Here is an 18,929-nt window from a genome sequence, read left to right as displayed (position 1 = left end):
GAGTTTACTTTTGAAAGTTTTAAATCTAGAATAAACATTTTTAGTTAGAAAAAACGTTTTTTAATCAACCTATATCAAAATGCACGTAAGAATCGTGTCAATTTTCAATTCCGTTAGCTCAGGATTTTGCAAAACGAGAAAGGAATAAAACAGTTTCATCGGATAAAACAAATTCAATTTTTAATTTAAATTAAAAGAGTTTGAAATAAAAATAGAATTTATCGAACAAAAGTCGATAATTGGAAAACAATTGAAACTTTGTACGCAATTATTTGAAATCTGTGCAATCACCGTTGCTTACCGTAGTCGTGTAGTCCTCTCGGACAACTTTGATGCTTGGCTGATTTTTATTTCTGGAGTTTTTTTTTGTTTCTCCGGAGAAACAAGTTGATTAATCATTACTTTTTTAGTCAATCAATTATTATTTTATTCTCAGATGATTGTGGTGGCGCAGCATGTTCCGGATATGCAGCTAAATCCGATGCAAAGATTATTCGCTCCTCAAACCATGACAGATCTTGTTTCGAATATTACCGCTCCTATGACTGATGTGGAAGAAGCTTTGTTCAATCAAAGAGGAATGAAAGAGGTACAATTATTCTTCCAGTATAAAATTACAACACATATTCAATTTTCAGGCTCCCTTTCGCGATCTGGATCGAAGTGGAAAAGCGGTTTGTAGGAAAAACAAATTAAAAATGTGTCCATTCGGTCCAACATGCCCTCTTCGTCACATCGATGGAGAAAAAGCTGTCGTATGTAAGCATTGGCTTCGTGGTCTTTGTAAGAAAGGAGATCAATGTGAATTCTTGCACGAATATGACCTCACAAAAATGCCCGAATGCTTCTTCTTCTCTAAATACAGCGCGTGCAGCAATCGAGAATGCCCATTCCGACATATTGATCCCGAAACGAAAATGAAAGACTGTCCATGGTACGATCGTGGATTCTGCAGGCATGGACCATACTGCAAACATCGCCATCGTCGTCGTGCAGTCTGCCCCAACTATCTCGCCGGATTTTGTCTACAAGGACCAGATTGTCAATATGCTCATCCTTCATTCGGTCTGCCATCATTCGAGAATATAGCTGTCAGTCATGCCAAACCAACATACAGTCAAGCTATTACTTGCCACAATTGTCATGAAAGAGGCCACAAGGCAACTACATGTCCACATCTTCCAGGACAAACAAGACAAAATCAAGATCATCACCATCGTGTTGATCTCTCACTTATACCAGATAAAAAGAATCTATCAGATGTTACTTGTTACAAGGTAGGTTCATTTTAATCATAAAAAAAGTAAAATAATTCAATTTTAGTGCGGAGAGAAAGGTCACTACGCCAACAGATGCCACAAAGGAGCTCTCGCATTCTTGTCAAATACTGCTCACCTGGCTCACGAACAAAGAGAAAAAGATGAAAAAGAACAAGGAAGGATCAATAATATGCTAAGGCCGCCAATGTGAACATTGTCGAATATAGGAGAACGGGTGGAATCTGTTATTTTTGTTGTTTGTCAAGAATTCGAGACTGTTGGAATAAAAATTTAACCTTCCAATTATTTAATTTGTTGTTTTTTTAATATTCTTGGTTTGAAACCACAATTTTACTGATTAACATTACAAATTTATTTTATAGAGTTATATTAAGCTAACATTATTCAGATGACTCGAAAAAGACCAGCTCTTGCAGAACCGGTTTCATCTTCTCGATCACGGGTAACGAGAAGATCAACAACAGGTGCACCTTCTTCAAAAAAGAAGCGTTCACCTGAACCGGAATCTGATGCAGATTCTGAAGATGATTACGATGGCCCATCGACATCCCAAACCAAGAAATTGAAGCGGGGAAATTCATCGACGAATCGCGGAAAAGCAGCTAATAAGACAAAACGAGGATCTTTTCAAGTTAAACAAGAAATCATGGATGACGATGAAAATGAGGAAAAAATAGATGGAGAAGTAGAGAATGGTATAACATCCAGAGAACATTCACCTGATCCATCTACGTTCAAAAAGACAGCGAAATTACAAACTAAGAAGAAAAAGAAAAAAGAAAGCCCGCCGGAAACTCCACCAACATCACCAAGTCCATCACCATCGCGTTCGGTGTCTCCGTCTACAACAAAATCAGATATTTCTTCGAAAAAAGGACGCAAGGCTGTTGTAAATTCAGTATCAAAAGTGAAAATCGAAAAAGAATCTACACCAGTAAAAACGAATGGAAGAAATTTACCTCCTAAACGAAAAAAGAAGCCAGTTGAAGAAGAAACTGCAGAAGAAATTAAACTTCGTGAACGAGCTGAACGTAAAGCGAGGAGGATAGAAGAAGCTAAAAATCGTCCGAAACTAACTATTGAACAAAAACTGGCAAAACTTCGGAAGAAAAAAGAGCGAAGAGAACGGAGAAAAGAGCAAGAAAAGGAAGAATCGATGCGGCAGAAATATGGGCAACGAAAAATCAAAGCAGAAGCCAGTAAATGGAATTTTGGTCCGATATCATCGATTAATCAACGAAGGAGGGACGAAATGATGGCTTATTTTCCAAAAGCGAATTTTTTGGCCGAAGATGGTGTACCAAAAGTGATGAACAATTTTCGAAGAGCAACAGTGAAATATAATATGGAAGTTTTGAATCCATTCATTACGTGTGGAATTTGTGATGTGAGTTTTTAGTTTTAATTTATAAGTCCAAATATTTAAAAAAAAAACCAGATCATAAATTAAACTTTAAAGATCGGTTAAATTTTTACTTTGAATTTGAAGTTTTCTGAATTGAATTATCAGAAATTTCTGTATTTAAAAAAAAAAGATTGAAATAAAAAAAAATTGAAAAGAATTAGGATTTCTTGATTAAAAAAAATTACATCGTGTTTGTGAACCAGAATAAAAGAGAATAATAACCTCTCGAAGTGTTTTTCGGTAATTTTTAGTGCAATTTTTGAAAAAAATAGAAATTTTGGAAATTTGATCACTTTTTTGGATAATCTGAATTTGGAAATTACCAACACAAGTTAAAAATTTATTCAAAAAATTTTATAACTTTCCTTGAGTTGTTTGATCTCCTCTATTCCATTTTTTGTAGAAAACTAAACAATTATCGCACAAATCTCTGTTGATTTTTCTGGTTTTTCACAAAAAAATACTTCAATCACAAGCAAAGGCATTAAACTAAATGGAAATCACCATAGGAAAAAATTATATAAAAAAACTAATAAAAGTGAATTTTATTCCTACAGTCTTATAAATACAGAGTGCTTGGCGAGACAAAATTTGTATAATTTGCTTCCCTGGAAGCCCATGAAAAGGAAAAAAGATAACGAGGTTCCGCTACAAAATCATTCTCATTTCTAGAAGTTTTCGTTACGATCTAGACTTTAAATCTAGATGCATAAAATCAAAAAACCCATATTTCAAGAATTTAATTATATATTTTCAGGGCTACATCGTAGATGCAACAACAATAATTGATTGTATGCACACATTCTGCAAGAGTTGTCTTCTAACATATTTTGAATCGGATAACAACACGTGTCCAACATGTGGAACATTTATTCATGGATCTCATCCAACTCATTACGTGACTTATGATCGAGCAGTCAATGAACTTGTCAATCAATTTGTGCCAAAAATGGAGAACAACGAGTTGGACGTACGGAAAACGTTTCTAAGAGACTGCCGAGAAGCTCTAGGAATTGATACGGCAGCCGAAGATCGCGAGAGAAAAGAACGACTGGAAAGAGAACGAATAACTGGGACAAATAGATGTTATCCATTGGAAAGGCCTAGATTCTCACATCATAGAGATGATTGTCAAGTGACTGTTAATCTACTCCCCGGGACTGCTAATCTACCTCTTATCACTCGACCGTATGTTCGGTGCAGTGAGATGACTACTATGAATACTTTGAAAAAGTAAGGTTTTTCAAGTTGTATTCAAATTTTGGTTTTTAAAATTTTATCGTGATAACATAAAAGAAAAAATTAATTAAATTTGAAACAATATGACGATTTTGACTGATCTCCTCAGTTGAATTTCCGCGCATTATTCTCCGAAACCACGCCTATTTTTCCGTGCCGCACTTTTACTTTTTTTCAATTACAACTCAAAGTTTTGGTATTTCTCCGAAATTTCAAAAACAAATTTTTTCTAGATGTAAAAAAAATATTTATTTCAGGTTAAAAATTTTAAGGAAATTAATTTTTTTATAATTTTCCTTCTTTTTCAGATTCCTATCTCTTCAAATATGGGACGATCAGAGCCGGTATTCTGATTTAGACATGTTTTGTGACGGACAACTCATGGGAAAAGACTTTTCGGTTCGCTTTGTTTGGATGATGAAGCGCCGTGGTCAACCCAAATCTGAACCACTTATAATTCGATATCATATGACGAGAACATGATCTTCTTCTATCGATTTCTTCTTTCTTCTGAACTTCTCAAGAACAAATTCCCAGTTTTACCATGTTTTAGTACTGTACCATGTATCTCTATCTCTATATTTTGTCTCATTTCCTATGTTTTCATATTTATTAACTGCATTTTTTTTTCAAAAACAACCAAACCCCAAGATGAATAACACGTGTCTAATTAAATTTTTTTGTTGGTTTAAAATTTCTTCGATTTGAAAAACGTGAAGTTTCTTCTTCTGGAGAGAGATTTTATCGTCACCTTCAAAATATCCGCTTATTTCCTGTTTTCACCAGCCACATTTTGTTCTGCTTTTCGATAACATAGTGTTGGTAAGTGAGAGAGTGAAAGAGAAAGGTTCTCAGTGGGGCGCACTTGACGAATCCAGCTCACAGCGTTTACACCATTCCTTTGAAAGACATTGCCGAGTGGATTTGCAGACAAAATGGGAGTGAAAGCTGTGCTTGGCGATCTGCAAATCGTCGTGGAACGGCATTCAGACGTCTTACGGAATAATGCGTTACCGTTCAGATTTCTTGTTGTGCTACGAATTATTGGTGAGTTTTTGCCAATAATTATTATTACCCAGACGTGAGATTTTGCGATTTTTGGGCCAAAAATACCGTATCTGGTTTCAGCACGGCAAATAAAAATGCGTGTGCGCCTTTGAAGTGTACTGTAATTTCAAAGTTTTAGTTGCTGCGGAACTTTTATCGGTTTTTCGATGAAAATATATTTATTTATTAAAAAATCTTGAATGAAACGGTAAAAAACTAATAAATTTCAACCAATTGTGAGGAACGCTGTGAAAAATCGATAAAAATTCCGCAGCAATGAAAGTTTGAAATTACAGTACTCTTTAAAGGTGCGCGCCTTTTCGCATTTTAATAAAATTTGTCGTGTCGAGACCGGGCATTGTTTTTTTGTTGCAAAATCGCAAAATTGGACGCGTAGCTGAAATAAGGCTCCAAACTTTATTATTTTTATTATTCTCATCAAAAATTAGACATTTTTGTAAAATAATTATTTAATAGAGTTACAAAAAATCAATTTTCCAGGCTATATTATCTCATATCTTCACTTTGCACGTCTTCTTTTATGGCTTCACCCTTATCAAATTGCTTCAATTGAAGTATAGAACAAAATCTTCAGAATTAGAAACAATTTCATTTTTCCAGCTTTGGCGTATCGCGACAAGCACATTCTGCGGTCACAATGTACTCGACGTTCTGTGGACAGTCTGGTGTCTTCATTTCGGAACGAATCTCGTCCGTCTCAACAATACAAATGAGTCTCTTCTGAAGCTTTATGCAATTACTCAGGGTGTTACCACTTTTGTCATCGTAGTCTTCGCATATCTCACCTACATTTTATTCGATTCTATCAAATTTTTCTACATTGAACCACTTGTTGGTATGACTCCGATTTGTGCGTCGGTTATGGTTCTCATGAAGCAGGTGGGCAAACACATGAATCTGAAAGAAACTGAATATTTAATAATGGCTCTTTTCAGTTTCTTCCTGACACCATTGTCCTGGCAACACCACTTGGACGTATTAAATATGCTCACCTTCCATTCTTGGCCATATTTGTCTCATTTATTCTAGCTCTCACCAAATTTACTTACTTTGTAAGTTTCTATAAAATCAAATGGAATAATTTAATTTTTCTTGATTTAGGTGTCATTTCTCCAAATCACCATCGGTGTTCAAGTTTCTTGGACCTATCTTCGCTTCTACAAACCCCATGAAACTGACGAAATCTATGGAGACGGCAGTGAGCACTTCACGTGGGCCAGCCTCTTCCCGTCTCGCACTCAACTCTTCTTCACTCTCATTGGAAAAGTTTGCTTCAGAACCCTTGCTCGAATGGGCGTCTGCAAACGACAAGTTCGTCATGTTGATCTTCACTCTCTACAATCAGGATCCGTTGGAATCAACTTGCCTGCGCTGGAGAATTCTGCAAAAGACTCGGAGAGACGGAGGTAAATATTTGATTTCTTTGATTTGTTCCAGTTAAAATGCTAATTTTTTCAGACAAAAAGCATTGAAAGAGTTGAACGATCGATTGAACAAGACTCGAACAGCAGAAGTTGCCAGCTACGGAAACTGGGACGATGGTGACGATGATGAGCCGACTGAGGTTACTGTAGTTGCTCCGCCCCCTGTATCAAATGTACATTCTTCAAAACCAGCCATGGACAAAGAATCAATGGCATAAATAGATTTTTGGGTTCCTTTTTTATTAACATTCATTAATTATGTATTTCTTGGATCTCTAGTTTCGACTACTCTCGTTTATGTTTTCTTTCGCTTCATTTTGCTTCCTTGTTCTTCATGGGTGTTTTTCATTTATTGCCTTCTTCCCTCTCTGTGAGTAATTTTTGCATTTATTGTATTTTTCTCTGTGATAGTTTTTTGTTTGATGAATAAAATATTAGATTTAAAAAACTGTTTTTATAGTGATAAAAATAACAAAACAAAACAAATCAACAAAGTTATAGATGAAAACAAAATATTCAAAAACCTATGCCATCAGACGTCCCTTCTTTGCAGCCTTCTTCTTTGCAATGGCTTTCTTCGCTGACTTCTTCAAGGCACGACGATCATTTTGCTCAGTTGTTCTGAAAAGAAAAACAAAATTATCCGGTGACCAACGGAGTGCTAGTTCAATTAAATTACACGCACACGGAGGGCCCACGCTCATATAGCACTACAAGTACCGCAGACGGTAAAGTTCCGAAAGCAGGTTGCAGTCGTGCAAGCAGTGGGGGTCGAACTCGTGGGCGCCGACCTCGAGTACAAACGCACACCCAACTGCGCTACGCTGAACGATTTAAATAGAGAAGAACCGGGCAATGACATTGCGCGCGCGGGCCCTTTGACAAAATGCCACATATTTACAAACCTTTCTTTTTTGGTGGAGAACTTGAACTTGTGCAATTTTCCAGTAATTTCATTCTGGTTCTTCTTTCCGTGAGATGTTCGCTTTTTAGCAGTTTGGATCTTCTGAAAAACAAATTATAAATTGAAGAACTATTCGAAGAAAAAAAACAAACCGTCAAATGTCCCTTCTTCATAACTTTTGTAATGCGCAAGTCGCGTTTTTCCATTTTGATAGTCTCCATGCTCAATGCAAGACTCACAGAAGAATCTTGTTTGAAATTGACAAACGCGAATCCTTTTCCCTTTCCAGTATCTTTATCTCTGACAATTCTGACAGCCTCGACAGGTCCGATTTGTGCAGAGAAAAAAGTAATGAGAGCATCTTCGGTAATCTCGAACGGCAAGTTTCCAACAAAAATGGCCATATCCTTTCCAAATTCTTTCTTCTTACTTCCAACTTTGTCAACACGAATCACATGATCGTCCAGCTTGGTTCCATTGTACTTCAGAGCTTTCTCCACTGATTCTTCTGCTCCGAATTTCACATAGAACGTGAGAGAACTCTGTTTGTCATTCAATTTTCCTGTCAAATGAGTGACTCGTTTCGTCAATTTCTCATTCGCAGGAAGCAGATTTCTCATACGGACAGAGGAAATAGTTCCAAAGTCGGAGAAAATTCGACGGACTGATTTCTCGTTCATTGTCAATGGCATATTTCCAACAAAAACAGTCAGAGCATTTTCAGCAGCTGAAGCACGTGCATTTGACTTTTGAAGAGTTCTATTCTCTCTTTGCTTCGTTCTGTCTCGCTTTCCTTCCTTATTTTCATCTTTTTTCTCTTCTCCTTCTGTTTCAGGTGCAACTTCTTCAGCAGCAGCAGCAGCATCAGCTGCCTTCTCTTCTTCAGCCTTTTTTTTTGGATCATACTTTCTTCTTTTAGGTTTTTCAATTACTTTATCTCCCTTCACAACTTCCTCTTGTACTGCTGCTCCTTCTGACGACTTTCCGAAGAGACTTGATAATCCACCAGCCTGATAATTATCAGGTTCAGAGACTGGAAGACTTGGTTTCTGCTTCTTGATTTTCTTCGGAGCTTCTGCAACGGCTTCTGCGTCAGCGGACACTGCTTCAGCTTTTCTTTTGACAACCTTCTTCGCCATCTGAAACTGATTTTTTAAACTATGAAAACTATAATTTTAATTGAATAGACATTGTAGACGGATCAGTCAACCTATACTTGATTTAAATAAAATATCATCATTAAAAAAAAGGAAAATAATTTATTGTTAGATCATCGAAAAACACGAAAAAATTGTTTTGAATTTTGAAATCAAAAAGATAAAAACATAGAGTATCAATAGTACGGCTGATCATCGAGTCGTTCCAATTTGAATGCGACTTGTAAGAAGAATTGCTTCGTGTCTTTGTTCCACATCGTCCAAAATTTTTCAGATTTGTCAACTTCTCTGGAAAAAATTACTTGGTATATACAATTTTTTTAATCGTAACTATGAGATAGAAAAGTGCTAAAATGTTGTAAAGCCTCACCTTGATGGAATTTTGAATCCAATCGTTTCATACGGCTCAGCAGCAAACAAGAGGTATTGCCATCTCTTGTCTGGAGGCTGAATCTTTTGCTCATAAGCAGACATAAATCGATGACGTGGCGCAATACCGTCAGCAATCTCCGGATAATCAATTTGGAAGAGAAGTGCTTGCTGGCCAGCTCCTGGATCACGTTCTTTTGTTACCTTGTATCCAGGACGTCCGATTTTCACAAACTTTTTAGTTTCAACTGCAGCTTTCTGTGGAGCTGGTAGAAATGGTTGTTCAGATTGTTCTTTAGCGGCACGCCGTGCAAGATTCGCTTGATGCTTCTTTCCTTGTGTATGTGCCAAATAAGATCCTTCATTGTTGTGAAGAGTAAGACACAGCTTGCATTCGTACGTTCCAATGTGATTTCGCATGAAATACGGATCCTTTTGAAGATCAATTGTCTCTAGAGCCAACTGGCGGAGCCGTTCCCGTCGATCAACACCAGCATCGGCGGCCGAAGCCACTCCTCCGCTTCCCGTTTTTCCTCCAGCTCTGTTCTGAAAGTCCATCTGAAAGAAAAAGTTTAGATGATTGAATATATTATAAATTTAAAATAAAATCGAAAATATATAAATATCCGAAGTTAAACGGATCATTAAAACAAAAATAGGTATTAGCATTAAACATCGAATGATTCACAATTTACTCATTTTCGAAAGACCAGGTTAAAGATAATGGAAAAGATTAATGAAATAATAGAAGGGCACGTGAATACACCCGAGAGGCAGGCAATGCTCACTCGAATAAATTGGAGGGGAATTAATTATGGTAGAGATTTAATTTGAATAAAAATGGACAAAGAAAAATAGGTGAGTATCACGGTAGCCGCACTTATTTTGAAAGTTTTCTTTCGCACAAAGGGGTTTTTGACAAGAGGAAAACTGGTGGAAATTATGATAAAACGGATTTCAGTTTGAAATTATAAAATCGATAAACGGAGGTAGATTGGAAGAGGAGGATGGGACATCATTTAGTGTCCATTGGCAAGATTTCCATTCGATTTGTTGAGGGTTCCATTAACAATTGTATTGTTCGAATCGTCAGCTGTTTGCCATTCACGTACAATTTGGGTAAGTTGGGCTGGTAGATTTTCGCGGTTCCATTCGTCCCTGAATAATATTTAATTGTTAAAAATAAATATTGTTTATTTTATTCTACATTGTGACTACAATTTTTTCGGGATTTTTCAGAGAATATCGAAAATATCAAAATAGGAAAATCACGGAAAAGCCGAAGAAATGTACAGAAAATTACGAGCATTTTTTCAATTGAATTGAAATTTTTTCAATTAACCGGAAATTATTGAAAATTTCAATTTTTTTTCAAAATAACGAAATTATCAATTTTTGAAATTTTCAAAAATATAAACAACCTTCATAATAAATGTTTTCTATGTTTTAAAACGTTCCAAAAATCCTTAACATTTCCTTTTAGTTCAAACAAAAAGAACAGCGAGGTAATAAAAAATCATATAACTCACCGGAATCGTTCAATTGTATGTGATAGAACAGAAGACAAACGTTCCAACTCGCTGACTGACCAACCCTCCGACTTTTCGACACAACACTGAATCAGCTCGCATGTTGCTGGCTTCGAAACTATCAATTCTTTCTCAGCAATCGAAATTTGCACGGAAGGTGTAGAATCTTTAGAAGCATCTTTCATCTCGATATCATGTTCACTGTTTGGAGTTTCCTGATTTTTCTTGATTTCAAGATTTTCTACAATTGTATCTTCTCCTGCGTCTTCAACTGTACTATCTTCATCGTGCTCTTCAGATTCGCCGGTTTTGCTTTTCTTTTGACCCTTCTTCTTTTTGAGCAATTTCTTTTTATTTCCAGCAGAAGCTGGAACTCCATCAGTTGATGTGCTCGTTCCTTCTTCACTTTTCATATCTTCTACAGGGACAACAACGAGTTCCAATGTTGGAGCAGCTACACCAAGCTTGCTCAACATTTTTTGATTTTCAGCTTCACGCTCTGATGTCCATTGCTCAATTTCTTTTGCAAGTGAATTGGTCATAGACCACGCCTTTTTTCGGGCAAAACCTTTGGGAATTTCTGTGAGTAATTTATCAGAGGTTGGAGTTACTCCAGCGTCTTGTAGCATTCGTGAAACTGTTTCAATTCGTTCGACAAACGATTCGTCAAGTTCACACTCGATCAGATCATCAATTGCATCTCGAAGTGTATTTGCCATTTGACGAATCAGTTTTCCGTCTTTTGTTGTCGACGGATTATATTCGAGAGCATTCGTTTGAATCAATATCAAGTCAGCAACAAATTTGTCCGCATGATTATATTCGCAATTATTCAGCTTTTCCATAATATCCTGCATACAAATCGGTGTTTCGATAATCTCATAATAGTCCTCAGCCTCATCCGGATCCACGGGCTCGACAAATTCAACGAATCGACGATCTCGCATAAGACGTGCTGAAAATATTCAATGAGGTTGAGCATGCGGAATATTAAAACTCACTGAGCCTCTCTTTGAAGAATAATCTCATTTGTCGCTGCAAAGCAGTGTACATCTTCAAAAGTTCTCTTGTCTCGTCATCATTGAGCTTTCTAGAAGGCTTCGAATCGGGAGAATCGTCATCTGGTAGAGGCATCTCATAGACTGTTGCTGAAATATGGACAAAGGATTTAAAATTTTTAAAAAATTGTATTTCGTTGAGACTTACGATCAAATACTTTTGGTGGAGTGTTAATCTTCTCAATAACGTGCTCGAAATATTTTTGACGAATTGTTCGGCGGGAAGGATTCAAACTGAAAATTATTATATTTTAAAAATGTTCTGAAAACACATTTCTAGTTATACTCACGTGATACAGTTTGCATGTCTGAAAATTTCCGTGACATATTCAGGCGCATCTTCAAACGAAGTGTCAAGCGTCGATAGGAAAAGAATCGGCGTGAAACCAGTCATTGATTCCAGACATGTGATAAGCATATGTTGAACTGATACAGGAATGACTTTAATCCATTCATCGATTGATGGAAGAAGCATGATACATGGGCCGGTTGCTGATGCACGCATTGCCGACTGAATTGCATTTGAAAATGCTTCTTCTGGACGTCCATCTGTTAAAAGACTTGAAACAGAAAGAGAGAACACCGGTAGATGATCCAGTTTTGCTAGAATGGCGGGAAGAACGTAAGACGTTTGTCCACCGTCCGCGAGTTGCTCAGATCCACATAGAAGAAGACGAATAGCAGGCACGGTTGGATTAGGTTCCAATGCCCTAACAACTTGTTCCAGTTCGCTTGAAGCTGTCGCCATTGCATTTTCCACGCATCGATATCCTTGTGGAATTCTCAACGAAATCAAGTTGCTCACAGTATCTCCAAGTAAAATTGAAGTTCGTTCATCCAATGGTCTCGATGGAATTGTAAGATCTCGTCTGGAAGCAGGTGTGATCCTCCGCATTGCATGTCCAAAATGCTCAGAAGTGATTTTAATGGTGGCAACGTCGAGTTTCAGCCTTTCAGAACACATGTAGATATGAGGATATCGAGATCTCAATCCAATAAGAACTGCTTCTGTGCACAAGAATTTCAAATCGGCACCGCAATATCCACTAGTTCTCTCTGCAATAGCATCGAGTGTTTCCGGAATCGGTTTGTTTTCCTCCCATTTGGAAGTGTGAATATCTAAAATTTGTCGTCGGGCATTCAAATCAGGAAGGGAAAAACGGAGTTCCCTATCAAAACGTCCTGGTCTTCGTAGAGCTGGATCAAGAGTATCTAATCGATTTGTAGCTCCAATTACAACAACTTCTCCTCGACCATCTAATCCGTCCATCAGTGCTAACAATGTACTCACTATGCTCGCATGAATTTGATCTTGTTTCGAAGAACGAACTGGAGCTAAACCATCGATTTCATCAAAAAAGATAATTGATGGACGCATGGCATATGCTTGATCAAACAATAGTCGAAGTTGTCTTTCAGACTCTCCGACCCATTTACTCAAACAATCAGCTCCTTTTCGCATAAAGAATGCAACTTTGTTGGCTCCTCTTCGGCATTCATTCGCAAGAGCACGTGCAACAAGAGTTTTTCCGGTTCCTGGGGGCCCATAGAATACGACACCTTTTGGCGGATTTATTCTGAACTTTTCAAATACTTCAGGATAAAGCATTGGGAAAAGGACAACTTCTTTGAGAGATTGAATATGATGACCGAGTCCTCCAACTTGATCGAAACCAACCGACGAATCAACACTCATTGGATCAATGTCACTTGCACCTTGACCAGCATCAGTTTTTCTCATTCGATCCATCAGAATGTGTTGGGCAGACTGCAATTCTTTTTCGGTCATATTGATCGGCATAAATCGACCACGTTCACGTTCTCCACGGTTATGCATATGAGGCCTCGATTGACGTTTATCAGGTCTCGGAAGCACCATATCATCACTATCAGAATCCGAATCGCTTCGTCTTCGACGAGATCCATTTCGATTGCGGTGATGTCTGTTTTGATTTGCAACCCGATGATGTTCAAGACGAGCCCGTCGATTTTCACGAGCTTCTGATGCATTGAACTGGACAACTGGTTGACGGCGGCGAAGACTGTATTGACGTGGAGCAGTTGATTCCTCTGAACTTTCTGCATTGCTGCTATCATCCTCTTCTTCTTCTGGATCTTTTTCACCGCTTTGCTCATCTTCTTCAGCGCCTTCCTCCTCTTCTTCCCTTCCAATTTTCTCAATCAAGTCCTCATTTTCTTGTTCAGCCATTCCATCAATTTCAGCAATTGGTAGCACAATCTCGCCACCTCCTTCCATTGGCAACGGATCATCTGCTGCTAGATTTTCCTCTGGTTGCTCACTTCCAAGGCGCTTGGCGGCTTTGCGAGTCCTGCGAACCGGCGACTCTTCCTGTTCTGAAACTGAAATTCGCTTATATTTTTGAAATTATGCGATTCGTGTACCTCCAAGTTCTTCGTGCATTGATGAACGTCTTCTGGTGCTACGTCGAGTTGCACGCTCGGGGACTGTGTTCTCAACGTGCGCCGCTTCAGCAAAATCTTCCTCTTCCTCGTCAGACAAATATATCCGCTTTCGTTTTGCAGGCGGCACTTTTTGATTTCGCTTGGATTCATCTATCGCCTGCATTACTTGTTGTCTGTATGTCATCGAATTCGAGCTTCTAAATTTTAACAATTATAATATTTTTTGTCAAAATTATCAAAAAACCTTCGAGTTCGATATCGTCTTTCATCTTCCTCGCTGCTAATTGCCTCATGATATTCCTCTTCGTAATAACGATTGTGATTAATTTTCCGTCCGGAACGTGTGTACCCATTTCCATCTACACCACCGCTGCTTCTCTGTAAATAGTCAATTTAAAAATGTATATGTTTTGAATTAACTCACTCTTCTGCTTGATGGTGCGTACATGTCATCAAAATCCTCGTTGCACTGACCCGCATACGAACGCGAGTGATCTCGAGCAGATCTCCGCAAATTTTTGCGCGGAGAAAATCCGTCTGAGCGAGGCATCTCTGAAAAGCTGAAATTTTCGAAAAATCGATAATGTAACAAGTGAAAATGATACGTAAAAATTCTTATTTTAATTTATCGAGATGAGAAAAGATAATAGTGGAGGAATAAGTAGATGTTTTAATCTAAGAATTCGGCTTTTGTTTTAAAATTATGGGAGAGTACAGAATGAAGCAGTAATCGATGAAACCGAAACTACTATATTTCCATTACGAAAAACGAAAGCTAAACTGTAAAAATCGGATGCATTTTATACAGAAAACATTTTCGAAAATGAAATCGTTGGGTGAAAAGTAAATGTGGAAATGAGAATGGCTGGAGAGAGCGAGCGATGGGAGAGGCAGGCACGAGGCGGGGAAAAGTGCATGAGAAGAGTGTAAATGCGCTCTATGGAAACACAAAATGAGAACTAGTTTAAAATTAATTTCTATAGACTGGGGAATTTAAATTCAAGAAAATTATAAGAAAAATAATCAATAATCAAATCAATTTGAAGAAAAATGGACGAAAGGAAAATTGTGGAAATTGACAATATTTACTCACTATCGTTGGCTAACCGAATTTCGAAATAATTAGAAAAAAATCTGATCAAAACCAATATTTAAGTTTAAAACCAATAAATTGTGAACAGAAGATACTCAGGATTTCATGTGGCATCAATTTTCAGATGTTTCACACAGTAAACTCTGAAAATTTTTACCTAAATTGAAATACCGTCGTTTTCTACGTATAAGGATGTAAAAATAATGTATTTGTGAAGGAAATTAAACAATTTATCGCAAAAAACGCATGCGCAAAACAAATGAAAACTGGAAAAAAGAAATCTGAAGACTACTGTAAGCATTTCAAGACCCAAGAGTTATTTTTGAAAATGTTCCTGTAAAGCAGGCCCAGAAATTATTTGGTGTCGTGTTTTCTGCGTTAAAAGCTTATGAAAATAACTTCAAAACATACTAAAAATTAAATTTATACCTATTGAACGTTTTTAATCGTAATTTATCTTTCCATCACGCCAGTGAAAGAAAAATTCTGATTTGAAAAAAAATAGGTGTAATCGCGCTCTATTGGACACAGACAAACTCTGAAGATTTACACGTAAACTATGCGAGTTTTTCGTTAATTTTTTGTTTTTATCTTATTTATTATAAAATTAAAGATATAAATGAATTAAATAATTGCATTAAACAATTTTCCGAAGCTGTAATTCTGAAATTATTGTCTTGAAAATATGTTATTGCCTCGTTTTCAATAGCTTTACTACAAAAATGCATCGTCAATTTGTTGGCTTTCTCTTAAAATCAATTAATTTCAGCAATGGGTGAATTCACCAATATAATCACTGTAATTCTTCTCATCACTCCATTTATTCTATGTGGAGAGTACGATTTTACAGTCGAAGTTCCTGCCGGAAAATTCCAGTGCTTTTTTCAACCTGTGGATCTTGCAAAACACAAAACCCTCGAAGTTGATTATCAGGTATTTTATAATTCTAAACCATTTGCTGCATTTTAAATCTTGATTTCAGGTAATCGACGGTGGTGACTTAAATATCAATTTCATGATACTTCACGGGGCGAACATTCTGAAGCAGGACCAGCTGAAAGTCGACGGATCCCATCGAATTGAACTGAATCAACCAGGAGATTATCAAGTCTGCTTCGATAATTCATTCAGTTATCAATCTCGAAAAGTTGTATTTTTCGAGATATTTTTGTTTGATGCACATGGCAACCTCGACGAAGCCGATTTATCTGCAATGGCACGTACTGATTCTGATCTTTCTGCAAAAATGAATGAACTTGGAGTTACCATTGATGAATTCCATGTAAGTTTAGATTTTAATCGTACGTATTTCTTGTTTAAAAGCCTTATTTATTGCTTCTGTTTTTCAGCGACGAGCAAATGGAATCAAGAATAACCTAAACAAAGTGGAATATCATCAAGCTCTTCTCAGAGCTCATGAAGCCCGAGATCGCGCAGTCATGAGCGCAAATTTTGATCGTGTCACATTCTGGAGCGTCGTTCACACTCTCGTGATGGTCGGTGTCGCCGGAGTTCAAGTCTTCATGATTCGATCCCTTTTCGAAGAAAACTCAAAAATTGGAAAAGTTCTCCGAAAAGGAAAATTTGATTAAATTTTCCCAATTTTGTAGTATCTATTGTTATTTATCACCGATGTTTTGTTCCCCTCCGAATCCCTTTTCTAAGTCATAATTTTAACTCAAATAATAATGTGCATAATTTATCAAGTTATGGGTTTGTTTTTATCTATTTTCCAGATTTTTTGTTGGGCGCTTGATTATATTCATTGCAATCGATTTTTTGTTATCAAGTATGTTTTTCTCGTTACCATATGAAACATTTTGATAATTAATCTTGTTATCATTCATTGTTTCGATCTTCGTATTTAAGTTGAACAAGCATTATTAAGAGAGAAAACAGATTCTGGACCTTTTTGTGAACAATGGGGAATTTCATGCATACTTTATGCATATTGCAGGAAAAAATAAGTCAAGCTTTGTATACAACTAATAAAAACTTTATTCGAATAGACATAAAACTACAAGTAACGATATCCTTTGATTTTCATGACACGATCCAAGAGTGTTGATTTGATATCATCGGAGACTCCAGCATAGAACTCATTCTTTCTGAACTCCACAAAATCTTGCATCTTCTTGAAACCGTCGAGACAATGATCCTGAAAATTTGTGTTTATTGAATTTCTTCTAAACAATTTTCAATCAAAAAACTCAAAATTACTCACCATCAATTCATTCAAAGCAAATCGTTCAGCCCAAATCAATTTTTTCGCCAAATTGACCGAGTCCGCTTTGATGAGAATTTTCTCACAACAGCACATAAGACAATCAATTAGGAATAAATCAGCAAGTACCATCATGTTCTCAATCGTTTCAATATTAATTTGACTGTCGGTGTGGTGAATGAAGTTCAGAAATTGAATGACGTCATCGTATTTAACTCCAGGGATTTCGACGGCTTCTTGCTCCTTCTCCTTGAAATCACCGAAGAAAATGTTCCAAAAATAAGTCGACTTCGTTGCCAGGTATCTTTTTTGGACGTAAATCTTTTTGTTCTCAACAAGGAGAACTCCATCGAAGTAATCCGGATGATTTGTAGAAAAATCAAGCATCTTTCTTTTTCGATATCCATAGAGTTTTGTCACCTTGACTTTGGCTGTCACTGTGATAGCTCCTTTGAGTTCTATTTTTCCATTGAATACATCGATCCATTGCTCCACCGTTTCCTCCATTATTCTTTTATTGAAATCAAATTTTCTCCCCTCGAAAATTGTTTCCATTTTTGTTGGAGTGTCCGATCTAACATCGTGGTAGTTGATTTCGAGAGCAATGTCTGCTTCACATTTCCAGACATTACTTGACGAGTCTTCATTACAAGAAATTGTAACTTTAATTTGATCCTTTTTTACAAGTGAGAGCGTCCTGAAAAAACTATTATTTATGTTTTCTGTAATGAAAGGTTTTGCAACTAACCATGGCAGATTCCGTATCTTAGCAATGGAATGTTCACTTCTGTGGAACAAGGGATTGAAAAAGTATTTTTTGTCGACCAGCTTGAAGACCAGCTGAATTTCTCCATAATTGTTATCCGTATTCGATTTGTTCTCAGCATCCATTGTGTATTTTGAATAAGCAAAAGTTGAAATAATATATTTTCAACTTGTTTCGGTTGGATTCCCGTGATTAAATAAATGACGTGTATATAAAACACGTTTTACGTATTATTTTTCGAACATATTTTGTGAAACTATTTTTTAAAAAGCTGGACAAATGTAGGAACGCTGTTATGGGTGACAATTAACTCTGGAAACCTGCATCAGTTATCATAAAAACTTTTGGAGTAAAGATAGTACACGATATTGTTTTCAATGGTTTTTCAATTGGACGATTTTCAGGTTTTGAGCGATGTGAGACATTTCTTTCTTAATCTGAAGTAAAAACAGTCATTTCTTGATTTCCAAAATGTCTTGGCACTTGACTCTAGCTTCTTGCCCAAATTTGGCCCAAAAATATCAACTTGGATCAGAAGTTGGCTAAACTTGGGCAAAGTTGGGCAAGACTGTTCAGAGAGAGCCACAGTTTAACTCAAGTTTTACCTAACTCTTCCCAAACTTTTCTTGTTTCGTTTCAAACTTGAGTAGAAGTTTGGCTAAAGTTGGGTAAAACTTGGGTTAAACTTTGGCTTTCTCTGAAAAATCTTGCCCAACTTTTGCCCAATTTTAGCCAACTTCTGATCCAAGTTGATATTTTTTGGGCCAAGCTTGGGCAAGAAGCTAGCCAAATGCCGAGAATATGAACAACATTTAGACAAAGAACTCCAAAATTAAAAGTACACAGGTTTAAAAGTATCGTTCAATTCCAATCAGAATATGGATGTATTTTCAATTTTTGCCAACCTCCTGTTTTACTCACTGTAGAAAAAACGATTTGCATTCGATGTCTGAACAAATTTCTCAGTGATTCACTTTCAAATAAAAAAA

General features: G+C 36.8%; 8 protein-coding genes and 1 non-coding gene across 12 annotated transcripts; 4 read left to right on the top strand and 5 right to left on the bottom strand.

Moving 5' to 3' along the window:
• The first annotated feature begins 436 nt into the window (after positions 1 to 436).
• cpsf-4 (Cleavage and polyadenylation specificity factor subunit 4) lies at positions 437 to 1,560 on the top strand. Its single transcript, NM_001027955.4, has 3 exons — positions 437 to 589; positions 639 to 1,277; positions 1,324 to 1,560. The coding sequence occupies exons 1-3, from the start codon at positions 467 to 469 to the stop codon at positions 1,468 to 1,470; spliced, it is 909 nt and encodes a 302-aa protein (NP_001023126.1). The 5' UTR covers positions 437 to 466; the 3' UTR covers positions 1,471 to 1,560.
• A 108-nt stretch (positions 1,561 to 1,668) lies between these two features.
• mig-32 (Polycomb group RING finger protein 3 homolog mig-32) lies at positions 1,669 to 4,596 on the top strand (the record flags this gene model as incomplete). Of its 2 annotated transcripts, NM_001268691.2 has the most annotated exons (3): positions 1,669 to 2,667; positions 3,443 to 3,918; positions 4,233 to 4,596. In NM_001268691.2, the coding sequence occupies 3 exons, from the start codon at positions 1,669 to 1,671 to the stop codon at positions 4,405 to 4,407; spliced, it is 1,650 nt and encodes a 549-aa protein (NP_001255620.1). The 2 variants fall into 2 exon arrangements, with proteins under 2 accessions (NP_001255620.1, NP_001255621.1); NM_001268692.3 differs by lacking the exons at positions 1,669 to 2,667; positions 3,443 to 3,918 and having other exon boundaries at positions 4,285 to 4,407.
• Positions 4,597 to 4,854: 258 nt separating this feature from the next.
• Positions 4,855 to 6,861, top strand: F11A10.6 (Transmembrane protein 115; the record flags this gene model as incomplete). Of its 2 annotated transcripts, NM_001268689.5 has the most annotated exons (6): positions 4,855 to 4,971; positions 5,473 to 5,546; positions 5,593 to 5,871; positions 5,928 to 6,044; positions 6,094 to 6,398; positions 6,451 to 6,861. In NM_001268689.5, the coding sequence occupies 6 exons, from the start codon at positions 4,860 to 4,862 to the stop codon at positions 6,632 to 6,634; spliced, it is 1,071 nt and encodes a 356-aa protein (NP_001255618.1). The 2 variants fall into 2 exon arrangements, with proteins under 2 accessions (NP_001255618.1, NP_001255619.1); NM_001268690.3 differs by lacking the exons at positions 4,855 to 4,971; positions 5,473 to 5,546 and having other exon boundaries at positions 5,830 to 5,871; positions 6,451 to 6,634.
• rbm-34 (RRM domain-containing protein) lies at positions 6,859 to 8,462 on the bottom strand. Its single transcript, NM_069890.9, has 3 exons — positions 7,473 to 8,462; positions 7,322 to 7,422; positions 6,859 to 7,037 (listed from the first exon to the last, which is right to left on the bottom strand). The coding sequence occupies exons 1-3, from the start codon at positions 8,457 to 8,459 to the stop codon at positions 6,941 to 6,943; spliced, it is 1,185 nt and encodes a 394-aa protein (NP_502291.1). The 5' UTR covers positions 8,460 to 8,462; the 3' UTR covers positions 6,859 to 6,940.
• On the bottom strand, positions 7,054 to 7,173 carry F11A10.9. Its single transcript, NR_003448.1, has one exon. It is a non-coding gene; the product is annotated as a small nucleolar RNA F11A10.9 (small nucleolar RNA).
• Positions 8,463 to 8,561: 99 nt separating the features above from the next.
• repo-1 (Splicing factor 3A subunit 2) lies at positions 8,562 to 9,404 on the bottom strand (the record flags this gene model as incomplete). The annotated part of the gene is made up of 2 exons (NM_069889.7): positions 8,562 to 8,765; positions 8,848 to 9,404. 2 exons carry the CDS (start codon positions 9,402 to 9,404, stop codon positions 8,654 to 8,656), a joined length of 669 nt encoding a protein of 222 aa, NP_502290.1. The 3' UTR covers positions 8,562 to 8,653.
• A 115-nt stretch (positions 9,405 to 9,519) lies between these two features.
• On the bottom strand, positions 9,520 to 14,409 carry lex-1 (Tat-binding homolog 7). 2 transcript variants are annotated; one of them, NM_069888.9, is made up of 8 exons: positions 14,282 to 14,409; positions 14,102 to 14,235; positions 13,837 to 14,054; positions 11,724 to 13,794; positions 11,582 to 11,667; positions 11,377 to 11,523; positions 10,376 to 11,330; positions 9,520 to 10,004 (listed from the first exon to the last, which is right to left on the bottom strand). In NM_069888.9, exons 1-8 carry the CDS (start codon positions 14,405 to 14,407, stop codon positions 9,866 to 9,868), a joined length of 3,876 nt encoding a protein of 1,291 aa, NP_502289.2. In that variant the 5' UTR covers positions 14,408 to 14,409; the 3' UTR covers positions 9,520 to 9,865. The 2 variants fall into 2 exon arrangements, with proteins under 2 accessions (NP_502289.2, NP_001122768.1); NM_001129296.5 differs by having other exon boundaries at positions 9,524 to 10,004; positions 11,724 to 13,788.
• A 1,310-nt stretch (positions 14,410 to 15,719) lies between these two features.
• On the top strand, positions 15,720 to 16,775 carry tmed-1 (GOLD domain-containing protein). Its single transcript, NM_069887.6, has 3 exons — positions 15,720 to 15,883; positions 15,933 to 16,232; positions 16,300 to 16,775. Exons 1-3 carry the CDS (start codon positions 15,722 to 15,724, stop codon positions 16,540 to 16,542), a joined length of 705 nt encoding a protein of 234 aa, NP_502288.1. The 5' UTR covers positions 15,720 to 15,721; the 3' UTR covers positions 16,543 to 16,775.
• Positions 16,776 to 16,931: 156 nt separating this feature from the next.
• On the bottom strand, positions 16,932 to 18,085 carry K08E4.7 (BTB domain-containing protein). The gene is made up of 3 exons (NM_001083226.3): positions 17,923 to 18,085; positions 17,175 to 17,871; positions 16,932 to 17,108 (listed from the first exon to the last, which is right to left on the bottom strand). Exons 1-3 carry the CDS (start codon positions 18,063 to 18,065, stop codon positions 16,968 to 16,970), a joined length of 981 nt encoding a protein of 326 aa, NP_001076695.1. The 5' UTR covers positions 18,066 to 18,085; the 3' UTR covers positions 16,932 to 16,967.
• Between the last annotated feature and the right edge of the window lie 844 nt (positions 18,086 to 18,929).

This window comes from Caenorhabditis elegans, chromosome IV (genome assembly GCF_000002985.6).
Source record: "Caenorhabditis elegans chromosome IV".
Classification (NCBI taxonomy): domain Eukaryota; kingdom Metazoa; phylum Nematoda; class Chromadorea; order Rhabditida; family Rhabditidae; genus Caenorhabditis; species Caenorhabditis elegans.
Note: the sequence above shows the minus strand (reverse complement) of the source record. Positions and strands in the feature narration are given on the sequence as shown.

What these genes read in the sequence shown, in the direction of transcription:
- rbm-34 (NM_069890.9), bottom strand. Translation starts at nt 8,459, where the DNA reads ATGGCGAAGAAGGTTGTCAAAAGAAAAGCTGAAGCAGTGTCCGCTGAC. An exon ending in TGAAGAAGGGACATTTGACG is followed by an intron (nt 7,423 to 7,472) that starts GTTTGTTTTTTT and finishes TTTGTTTTTCAG; the next exon opens with AAGATCCAAACTGCTAAAAA. An exon ending in TTCTCCACCAAAAAAGAAAG is followed by an intron (nt 7,038 to 7,321) that starts GTTTGTAAATAT and finishes TTTTCTTTTCAG; the next exon opens with AACAACTGAGCAAAATGATC.
- tmed-1 (NM_069887.6), top strand. Translation starts at nt 15,722, where the DNA reads ATGGGTGAATTCACCAATATAATCACTGTAATTCTTCTCATCACTCCA. An exon ending in CCCTCGAAGTTGATTATCAG is followed by an intron (nt 15,884 to 15,932) that starts GTATTTTATAAT and finishes TCTTGATTTCAG; the next exon opens with GTAATCGACGGTGGTGACTT. An exon ending in TTACCATTGATGAATTCCAT is followed by an intron (nt 16,233 to 16,299) that starts GTAAGTTTAGAT and finishes TCTGTTTTTCAG; the next exon opens with CGACGAGCAAATGGAATCAA.
- K08E4.7 (NM_001083226.3), bottom strand. Translation starts at nt 18,065, where the DNA reads ATGGATGCTGAGAACAAATCGAATACGGATAACAATTATGGAGAAATT. An exon ending in AAGATACGGAATCTGCCATG is followed by an intron (nt 17,872 to 17,922) that starts GTTAGTTGCAAA and finishes TAGTTTTTTCAG; the next exon opens with GACGCTCTCACTTGTAAAAA. An exon ending in TTGCTTTGAATGAATTGATG is followed by an intron (nt 17,109 to 17,174) that starts GTGAGTAATTTT and finishes ACAAATTTTCAG; the next exon opens with GATCATTGTCTCGACGGTTT.
- lex-1 (NM_069888.9), bottom strand. Translation starts at nt 14,407, where the DNA reads ATGCCTCGCTCAGACGGATTTTCTCCGCGCAAAAATTTGCGGAGATCT. An exon ending in TCCACCAAAAGTATTTGATC is followed by an intron (nt 11,524 to 11,581) that starts GTAAGTCTCAAC and finishes TCCATATTTCAG; the next exon opens with CAACAGTCTATGAGATGCCT. An exon ending in ATTCTTCAAAGAGAGGCTCA is followed by an intron (nt 11,331 to 11,376) that starts GTGAGTTTTAAT and finishes GAATATTTTCAG; the next exon opens with CACGTCTTATGCGAGATCGT.
- cpsf-4 (NM_001027955.4), top strand. Translation starts at nt 467, where the DNA reads ATGCAGCTAAATCCGATGCAAAGATTATTCGCTCCTCAAACCATGACA. An exon ending in ATCAAAGAGGAATGAAAGAG is followed by an intron (nt 590 to 638) that starts GTACAATTATTC and finishes TTCAATTTTCAG; the next exon opens with GCTCCCTTTCGCGATCTGGA. An exon ending in CAGATGTTACTTGTTACAAG is followed by an intron (nt 1,278 to 1,323) that starts GTAGGTTCATTT and finishes ATTCAATTTTAG; the next exon opens with TGCGGAGAGAAAGGTCACTA.